The 11,023-nt window shown below is 45.5% G+C and overlaps 1 protein-coding gene across 2 annotated transcripts in view; it reads left to right on the forward strand.

Annotated features, from left to right (window-relative positions):
• Positions 1-1,178: 1,178 nt before the first annotated feature.
• Positions 1,179-11,023, forward strand: part of olfm1b (olfactomedin 1b) — a 40,991-nt gene continuing 31,146 nt past the window's right edge. Inside the window, exon 1 of one of the 2 annotated variants that reach the window (XM_037692540.1) lies at positions 1,179-1,639. In XM_037692540.1, the coding sequence (XP_037548468.1) occupies positions 1,574-1,639 (66 nt within the window). In that variant the 5' untranslated portion in view covers positions 1,179-1,573. Of the gene's footprint in view, positions 1,640-9,961; positions 10,417-11,023 lie in introns of those variants that run through there. The other variant, XM_037692539.1, reaches the window with a different exon arrangement.

Genomic DNA, 11,023 nt, shown 5'->3' on the forward strand with positions numbered 1-11,023 from the left:
AATCCATTGTAGTGAATTGACACACATTTATATATACAAGTGAACAACTTTTATAGTCAACCTGATTCAAGATGGCTGACACAACCAATTGGCCTCTGTTGAATGCAAAAAAGGCCACAGCCAATGAATTAGACTTAAAAAAAAAAAGTTAAAATTTGATGTGGTTTTAGTTGGGTGTCTTCCACAACCCATAACTTGTTACAGCATCATACGATCATGCATGACACTATTTTTATTGTGTGACAAAAACATGTATAATTTCAACATTTCTCATTATGAGATAAAATTAGTTTTAAACTTTGGCATTAAAGGTGTTCCTTTAATGAATGCTATGCCTTTAACTGTAAGAATAAAGATGTGTTTAGTTATATTTTTTCCTGAATGTAAATCTGTCTTCCTGTGCATCTGTTGCTACATTAGAAGGAGGAAGCTTACAATAAAATAATCACACTGTTAAAATGGATGATTGAAATCAAGTTGCCTTTTCAGGGATGAATAATTAGTAAATGGTAAATGGTAAATGGACTGTACTTATATAGTGTCTTTCTATCTTACTGAGATACTCAATGCGCTTTACACTACAATCTGTGTCCTCATTTACCCATTCATACAGCACTCTACATCCCTACAAAGCTAATTGAACACATCATTCTAATGAGACTAATCAGTGCTTTTAGATCACATTCATACACTGATGGGACACACATCAGAGGCTATGAGGCGTTCAGTGTCTTGCCCAGGGACACTTCGGCATGTGACTGCTGTTGGGTTTGAACCCCCAACTCTTGCATTGGAGGACAACTGCTCTAACCACTCAGCCACAGCCACCCTGAAATTAGTTAATTAGTTATAAATGTTGAGGTTTAAAAGTTAGAACATATTGATCTAGGCAGAACAATAGAAATAATTCAGACACAAATTGTTATAGATCGTGGGACAACATACTGAATACAATCTGCCAACTGTTTACTTTTTGTGATTAAAAAAAGAATACTGTAATCTCTGTGAGAGCTTCTTTCTTGTTTTCCGGATATAATGTAAATATAAATAAGAAATGTTGGAGCAATAAGGGGTTTTGTCTCAGCTTTTATCCTGTAAATATTTCTAAAAGATAGGCTGTGTGAGTGAGCGCGTGTCGTTTGAATCACGCTCTCTCTCTCTCTCTCAGATGTAACTTCCGCTTCAGCACCGCGGACAGCGCCGTCTTTCTCCGGTTTCTCCTCTGAGACCAGGCACAGCAGCTGAGGCGGAGGCAAACTTTCAGCAGGATCCAAGACGCGGGTTATCAGAACCAGTCCTCCCCGATGTTTGGATTGATCTGAGCGGGTCCGGACGGGAAAAGGCTCCACAGATGAAATGAATCCGTGAAGCCAGACCTGCCGTTTTCTGCTCCCCGGGGCTGCTGACGGACCAGAAACTACCAGCACAACCGAACCGAGCCGAGCGCGTCGCAGCGCAGAGAGGGAACCGAGAGAGAAAAAACGGGATTGCCGAGCCTGTGAGGGGGGTGGGGGGAATTGGACGCAACCGGATCTGCATGTGAGACCGCTGCTCCTCACACCGGAGGGAAGAGATGCAGCCTGCGAGGAAGCTCCACACGCTGATCCTCCTCATCTTCATGGGCTCAGAACTCACCCAAGTAGGTTCTGTTCTAACGCCATTTTCCACAACCCGCCTTCATCAAGTCCAAATAGATGTGCCTGGGAGTGAAATGACCACTAATCAGAACCAGAGAGACGGGCTGGGGTTACATGGTGTGAATACATTGTGTTTGACAGAGCCAGCTGAGGTGTGCGTGTATTTTTGTGTGTACGTGTGTGTGTGTGTGTGTGTGTGTGTGTGTGGGGGGGGGGGGGTGTTACAGTTCCAGAATGATCAGTTCCAGATCTGATCTGATACAAATGTTTTCTCAAACAGAACCATGACTGAGTGATTGGCAGCTGCTCCTTTTTCTGAGCATGCTCAGTCCGAGGTGCATGAAGCCCCTCAGCTCAGTCATTAAAGTATGTGATGGTCTAATGAGTCTAATGTGCAGTAAACATCCCATCGTTAACAGGGTGTGGGTCTGAATGGAGGCTCTGCTCCATCTGGGCTGGACAACAGCATTATTTAAAGTCATATCTGTTTGATTATCCCAGCTGCATGAATCAGATTAGCCTTTAATTGATGTCCAAACAGTACCAGATGTAGACCAAGGGACTATCAAAAAAGTCTGGTCCCAATGAGGCCCCACACCAGTCTCTAACTCAATAATGTGCCTGTAAAGTAGTTTTCTGGTCCCCTGTTGGCCCTGATAACCAGTCTGTTGGAACAATATTGACAGGTTCGGGCTGTGGGAGGACAGGCCCACTATCGATTCTGACACGTTTATGAGAAATGCAGAGAACAACAGCAGCTTGGTTTTTATATTTGTGTGGAAATTTATTACCAGACCGCTGTGAGTTTATCTCTGGAGGCAGCAAAGCCTCTGATCTGAGCAGAACAGTCATGATGGAAGCCATCAGAAGGGGACTGTTTTTTTTTTGTTTTTTTTTGGGGGGGGGGGGGGGTGTTGAGTCCTGCTCTGAGCAGGTGAGCGTCCACCTTACTGTGACAGTTTGTCATTCGTGGACTGAAAGTGTGAGTCATCTGCTTGAAGATAAATCAATATGAAGGCAGAAAATTATCTGATTGCTGCTTTCCAGAACAAAAAGACCTGATCTCCTGACAGACTCACTGGGTCAGCTTCATGACAACCTTCAGGTCTTGGACTGAAACTAGGTGCAAGTAGAGAGGAGTAGTTCTGAGAGTGTCGAGATCAGCTCACTGAACGACGTCTTAATTAACCTCTCAAGCCAAACTCTGAGTTTCAGACAGGCAGGAGGAGGGCAGCTCTGCTCCTGCAGGAGCACACACACCTGACCGCTGCTTATAACTCCACCATGCTCACACCGAGCAGAACAGGAAACATAACCTGTTACCCCCATACCCCCACCCTCTGTGGCTGCAAGCCCACATCCAACACCTGACGGCACAGATGGTTCTGATAGAACCGCCCCGTTAACACCCTGATAATCATCCCAGAAACAATCAGAAGAAAAACAGGAACAGCTGTAAAGGACCTGCAGCTGTACAGCTGTTAGGCTGCATGGGTAATTATTCTGGTTTTCTTATTATTATTATTTGTATTCTTGTTTTTTTATTCTTATATTTTTCCTTGTTTCAATTCTTTTTTTAATTTTTTATTTACCCTTTATTTATACTGGTAGTCTCATTGAGTCATGAGAACTCATTTTCAAGAGAGACCTTTTTGGGAGCAGATGGTGGGGGTTAAGGGCCTTGCTCAGGGGCCCAGAGTGGGGTGAATGAGGGTGGAGGCAGGTGTGGGTGTTCTACCTTTTCCACCCACATTTTGATGTTGACGGTGCCGGGAGTTGAACCTGCAACTTTTCGATCACAGGCCCATCTTCTAACCTCTGCACCACCACTCCCCCAATCTTTTAACATTTTTAAAAATTCTTATTTTTATTATTTTAATAATGTGATGGCATAGAATTTTACAGCTGCTGATATTGAGTTTTTAAATAATATTAATAATAATAATGATAACAACAACAAAAATAATAATAACGATATTATTACGTTATTAATTATTATTATTATTATTATTATTATTATTATTATTATTATTATCAACAAACAGGCCCTTAATTTGAAAAAATGTTTTAATTTTGTCCCCTTTTGTAAGTGAGTTTGACACCATTGATCTAAGGTATACACTAAACCACAATAATATAATATATCCATCCATTCATCCATCCATCCATCCGTCCGTCCATCCATCCATTATCTTCCTCTTGTTCTGAAGTCGGGTCGTGGGGGCAGCAGCTTGAGCAGGGAGGTCCAGACATCTCTTTCCACAGCCACCTCTTCCAGCTCTTCTGGGAGGACTCCAAGGAGTTCCCAGGCCAACTGAGACATAGTCTCTCCAGCGTGTCCTGAGTCTTCCCCAGGGTCTCCTCCCAGTCGGACATGCCTGAAGCACCTCCCTAGGGAGACGTCCAGGGAGTATCCTTACCAGATGCCCAAACCACCTCAACTGGCTCCTCTTGAAGTGGAGGAGCAGCGATTCTACTCCAAGCCTCTCCTGGATAACTGAACTTCTCACCCTATCTCTAAGGGAGAGTTCAGCTACCCTGCAGAGGAAACTCATTTCAACCTCCTGTATCCGTGATCTCATTCTTTCGGTCACTACCCAGAGCTCTTGAGCATAGGTGAGGGTAGGAACGTAGAGTGACCGGTAAACAGAGAGTTTTGCCTTACAGCTCAGCTCTCTCTTCATCACAACGGACCGGTACAAAGTCCGCAATATTGCAGATACTGCACCAGTCCATCTGTCAATCTCACGCTCCTTTCTTCCCCCACTTGTGAACAAAACCCCGAGCTACTTGAACTACTCCACTGGAGGCAGAACCTCACCCTCGATCTGGAGAGAGCAATCCACCCTTTTTCGGTTAAGATAATATAATATAATATAATATAATATAATATAATATAATATAATATAATATAATGTAATATGACATAACATGGGCAGCACGGTGGCGCAACTGGTAGAGCTGCTGCCTCTCAGCGAGCAGGTCCTTGGTTCAAACCCCGGTCCAGGGGCCTTTCTGGGTGTAATGTTCTCTCTGTGCATGCGTGGGTTTTCTCCGGGTACTCCGGTTTCCTCCCACAGACCAAAAACATGCATGTTAGGCTGATTGGTAACTCTAAATTGTCCCTAGGTGTGAGTGAGAGAGTGAATGGTTGTTTGTGTCGTTTGTCTCTATGTGGCCCTGTGATGGACTTGCGACCCGTCCAGGGTGTACCCCGCACCTCGCACAGTGATTGCTGGACATGGGCACCAGCGACCCCCGTGACCCAAAATGCAATAAACGGGTAAAGATAATGGATGGATGGATGGATGGATAACATAACATAATAAGGTGTATTAAACAGCATCCTGAACATGTAGTCTGGATTTGCAGGCTGGATAAAAAAATAAAATTAAAATAAAAACTGAAAACTTTTGACTCTTAAATTTAAATAAGAATGTATCTGTTATTTTCAGGATATAACTGTTAGCATGAAATCTGAGTGTGGACACACTGTTTCACTCTAACAGATTGTCATTTTCTTTTCCAAACAGGATTCCAAAAAAGTTGGGACACTAAACAAATTGTGAATAAAAACTGAGTGCAATGATGTGGAGATGGCAAATGTCAATATTTTATTTGTAATATAACATAGATGACGGATCAAAAGTTTAATCTGAGTAAATGTAACATTTTAAAGGAAAAATATGTTGATTCATAATTTCACAGTGTCAACAAATCCCCAAAAAGTTGGGACAAGTAGCAATAAGTGGTTGGCAAAGGGAAATTGAGCACATAACAAACAGCTAGAAGACCAATTAACACTAATTAGGTCAATTGACAACATGATTGGGTATAAAAAGAGCTTCTCAGAGTGTCAGTGTCTCTCATAAGCCATTGTGAGACATTGTGCTGGAGAGTTAGCTCCGGTCTTCACAGGGATCTTCAACTCTTCTCTGGAGTCATGCCACGTCCCAGCCTGTTTCAAGTCCTCCATCATCGTCTCTGTCCCCAAGAAGCCAGGACCAAATGACTACAGACCTGTAGCTCTCACGTCTGTAGTCATGAAAACCTTTGAACGCTTGGTTTCATCTCACCTCAAGTCCATCACCAACCCCCTCCTGGACCCCCTGCAGTTTGCCTACAGGGCCAACAGGTCTGTAGATGACGCAATAAACCTGGCTCTTCACTTCATCCTGCAGCACCTGGACTCCCCAGGAACCTACGCCAGGATCCTGTTCGTGGACTTCAGCTCCGCATTTAACACCATCCTCCCTGCTCTGCTCCAAGACAAGCTCTCCCTGCTCCATGCACCTGACTCCACCTGCAGGTGGATCACAGACTTCCTGACAGACCGGAGTCAGTGCGTGCGGCTGGGGAGAGCTGTCTCGGACACTCGGACTATAAGCACAGGATCTCACAGGGCTGTGTGCTTTCCCCCCTGCTTTTCTCCCTGTACACCAACTGTTGCACCTCCAGCCATGACTCTGTGAAACTTATTAAGTTTGCAGATGACACCACCCTCATCGGGCTCATCTCGGACGGTGATGAGTCTGCATACAGGAGGGAGGTGGACCGGCTGGTGACCTGGTGCAGCAGCAACAACCTGGAACTCAATGCCCAGAAGACAGTGGAGATGATTGTGGATTTCAGGAAAGCCACAGCCCCTCTGCCCCCCCTCACCTGTAATGATACCCCCATCACCACTGCACATTCTTATCGGTTCCTCGGCACCACCATCACCCAGGACCTCAAGTGGGAGCCGACCATCAGCTCCCTCATCAAGAAGGCCCAGCAGAGACTGTACTTCCTGTGACAGCTGAAGAAGGCCAAGCTGCCGGCCAAGCTGATGGTGCAGTTCTACACGGCCATCATCGAGTCCATCCTCAGCTCCTCCATCACGGTGTGGTACGCCGGGGCCACTGCCAGGGACAGAATCAGACTGCAGCGCGTTGTGCGCTCAGCTGAGAAGGTGATCGGCTGCAGCCTTCCATCCCTCCACGACCTGTACATCTCCAGGACTGTGAGGCGAGCAGGTCGGATCACAGCTGACCCTGCTCACCCTGCACACGGACTGTTTGAACCACTCCCCTCAGGCAGGAGGCTTCGGTCCATTCGGACCAGAACCTCCCGCCATAAGAACAGTTTCTTCCCCTCTGCTGTTGGACTCCTGAACACTCATAATGCTACCTCATAATTTCTGCTTTGGTCACATTACATCTGTATTATAATTGAATACTCCATCTGTACTGTTTTCTAAGCTTTTTTATTGTTTTCTATTGTATGGGTGTACATATGGTTATGTTATGTTTTTAATTTTACTTTATTTGTGGGTGTACACAGGCTTATGTCTTATGTAATGTTCTCATTTTTACTTAATTTTTACTTTATTTTTACTTTATTTTACTTTATTACTATTCGCACCTTATGTCGAAGCAAATTCCTAGTTTGTGAACCTCGTTCATTGACATGGCAATAATAAACTGATTCTGATTCTGATTCTGAGCTGGTAAGAGGATCACTAATTCCACCATTGTTGCGCAGAAAGATAGTGCAACAATACCAGAATGGTGTTACCCAGCATAAAATAGCAAAGACTTTTAAGTTATCATCATCAACCTTGCATAACATCATCAAAAGATTCAGAGAATCTGGAACACTCGTTGTGCATAAGGGTCAAGGCCGTAAAACTCTACTGGATGCTCATGATCTCCGGGCCCTTAAACGTCACTGCACCTCAAACAGGAATGCCACTGTCAAGGAAATAACAGAATGGGCTTAGGAATACTTCCAGAAAGCATTGTCAGTGAACACAATCCACCGTGCCATCCGCCGTTGCCAGCTGAAACTCTACAGTGCAAAGAGGAAGCCATTTCTAAGCAAGCTCCACAAGCTCAGACGTTTGCACTGGGCCAGGGGTCATTTAAAATGGAGTGTGGCAAAATGGAAGACTGTTCTGTGGTCAGATGAGTCACGATTTGAAGTTCTTTATGGAACACTGGGACGCCATGTCATCCGGACCAGAGAGGACAAGGATAGCCCAAGTTGTTATCAACGCTCCGTTCAGAAGCCTGCATCACTGATGGTATGGGGTTGCATGAGCGCTTGTGGCATGGGCAGCTTGCATGTCTGCAAAGGCACCATTAATGCAGAGAACTATGTTCAGGTTCTAGAACAACATATGCTCCCATCTAGACGTCATCTCTTTCAGGGAAGACCCTGCATTTTTCAATACGATAATGCCAGACCACATTCTGCAGCAATCGCAACATCATGTCTACGTAGGAGAAGGATCCGGGTACTGAAATGGCCAGCCTGCAGTCCAGATCTTTCATCTATAGAGAACATTTGGCGCATCATAAAGAGGAAGGTGCGACAAAGAAGGCCCAAGACGATTGAACAGTTAGAGGCCTGTATTAGACACGAATGGGAGAGCATTCCTATTTCTAAATTTGAGAATCTGGTCTCCTCTGTCCCCAGACGTCTGTTGAGTGTTGTAAGAAGAAGGAGGGATGCCACACAGTGGTAAAAATGGACTTGTCCCAACTTTTTGGGGATTTGTTGACACCATGAAATTTGGAAACAACAGATTTTTCCCTTAAAATGATACATTCTCTCAGTTTAAACTTTTGATCTGTGATTTGTGTTCTATTCTGAATAAAATATTAGATGTTGGCACCTCCACATCATTGCATTCAGTTTTTATTCACAATTTGTTTAGTGTCCCAACTTTTTTGGAATCCGGTTTGTAATTCTGAGGTAGTTTAGGTTTTGATAAAGATGATAAAACATGACACAAACCTCATACAAACATCCATCCATCCATCCATTACCTTTACCGGCTTATTCCATTCTTGGTCACGGGGGTCGCCGGTGCCTATGTCCAGCAATCACTGTGCGAGGGGCGGGGTACACCCTGGATGGGTCGCAAGTCCATCACAGGGCCACATAGAGACAAACCAGACAAACAACCATTCACTTTCTCACTCACACCTAAGGACAATTTAGAGTTGTCAATCAGCCTAACATGCATGTTTTTGGTCTGTGGGAGGAAACCAGAGCACCCGGAGAAAACCCCACGCATGCACGGAGAGAACATGCAAACTCCACCCAGAAAGGCCCCCGGACTGGGGTTTGAACCAGAGACCTGCTCGCTGAGAGGCAGCAGCTCTACCAGTTGTGCCACCGTGCTGCCCCTTGTACAAAGTGTTATTATAATAATCTACAACAACCTCCACACTTCATTTACCCATGGACTAATTCTTGATTCTGATTGGTTCTTTCATGCTGTTGATTGATTATCTGACCTTTTATCTCTTCACCTGATAGAGCTGAACACTTTATGTTAAAGCTCATACACAGCGCAGTGCATTAGTTTGGTGTTAATAAAAACATGTCTTGAGTTCTTTGCTCTGCTGATCTTCATGTCATCTCAGGATGAGCAACATCTGTCAGTACCTCGTACTGATGACGTCACCTGTGTGATCGCACATAACATGTCAGAAGCTCCAACTGGAGGAAAGGAGCAGGAGAAATTGGATGAAATCTGATCAAACTTCAGAAACTGCAGCCCTAAAGCCTCTCATGTGTCTAGCATTAAAACAGCTGATCTCAATGATTACATTATTGCCTTTAAAACAGCTTTACCTTTATAATCACAATGACCGTGCAGTGCTTTAAACCTAAATTACTTTTTGAGATTTCTTTGTTTTTAATTCTCTTTTTTTTTTGTGATTCATATTTTAATTTGTGTAAGTCCACATTCAGCTGCCAGGTGGCGCCAGAGGTCCAGGAATGATGATTCGTGGAGCTCAACTATCAGGTTTTTTTTAATTTGGAACGCAATCAGACTTTTCTGGGTTTGAGTGCTCTGCGTCTGGTTCTGGGTCTGCTTTAGATGGGTCTGGGTTTGACTGACTGATGTAGGTCTGACCTGGCTCTTTTTGAACCTGGTTCTGGTTTTGACTCAGCAGTCTCAGTCTGCAGCTGTGCTGTTTTTTTGGATCCAGATGTTCAATTTTCTTGCTGCATGCTGGGGAGGCTCAGACTTTGACAGACAAGATTATGGTCCTTGAAGTGGACCTATTAGACCTATTAGACCTGTTAGACCTGTTGCTGTGGACCTGTTAGACCTGCTGTTGTGGACCTGTTGGATCCGTGGACCTGTTGGATCTGTGGACCTGCAGGTCTCAGGTGTGAGTCTGTTCGGCAGCTGCAGCCTGTAGACTTGGCCGGTGCTGTGTGACGTCAAAGAGATCCTCCTCTCCTCCCTCCTCTCCTCCCTCCCCTACTCTCTGAAGCTTCTGCGTGTTCACTCCATCACCGAGCAGGAGGCGGACCGAGAGGCGGGATCAGACAGAACCGGAGAGCCAGCAGAGCCCGGGACTCAGAGCAGAGAGGATCTTCAGAGGAGAAGTTCTTCACCGGATCAGGACTTCTGTGTCGTGGTTCCGTCTTTTCTTGTCTGTCGGGTCTAGCTCGTTCGCCGCCGGTCAGTCCTCGGAGATGTCCACAGTCAGCCGAACCGATCCGGAGTCCCGGCCGGAACCTCCTCATCATGTTGGTACTACCGTGAGTCTGCTCCCTGCTCCCTGCGTGGAGTCTGCAGAATGAAGACGGATTAACGCGCGTGCGAACCAAGCCCAGAGAGATGACGGTTCCGCTGCTGAAGATCGGGGTGGTTCTGAGCACCATGGCGATGATCACCAACTGGATGTCGCAGACCCTCCCCTCCCTGGTGGGGCTCAACACCACCAGGCTGACGGCGGCGCAGGGGGGGTACCCGGACCGGAGCACGGGAGTAAGTCCTGCAGCTGGTTCGGTTCTGAAGAACTGAAGGGTCAGGATTTAAGGCAGAGCTCGGGCTGAGGGTCTGCAACAGATGCAGACACGGGATGGGGAGATAGGGGGATTTGACGCGCTTCTTTTGTCTCACCTTCACATAAGTGTGCGCGCGTGTGTGTGCGTGTGTATGTGTGGAGAAGGGGTGTTGGGGGTTGGGATCAGAATGAGGCGTTTCCAGCTGCTTCCCCACAAGCAAATCAAATCGAATTGAAACTGTAATATTTATGAAATAATTTAGTATTATCTTTATTATGAATTTATTTAAGATCAAAATTAATGTACATGTCTGTGATCAGCAGCTGACAGTCAGGTGTTTAGGAGGAGGCGACTGTGCTGTCAGCAGCTCTCTCCTCCTGACTGCTCCTTTTCGCTCCTGTGACGTCACTGGTTTGCACTAATTGAAGCAATCAGCAGGTCCAGATCTGGTCCAGTCAGGGCTTTCACCTCCTCACTCTGATCCAATGGATCATACACCAACATTTATCTGTTGAAACTAAAAAAACCTTTTTTGACACCATCCCACCCCCCACCCCCCACCCCAACACACACACACACACACACAC

The sequence above is a fragment of the Nematolebias whitei genome, chromosome 18, assembly GCF_014905685.2.
Source record: "Nematolebias whitei isolate Nwh7 chromosome 18, NemWhi1, whole genome shotgun sequence".
NCBI lineage: Eukaryota > Metazoa > Chordata > Actinopteri > Cyprinodontiformes > Rivulidae > Nematolebias > Nematolebias whitei.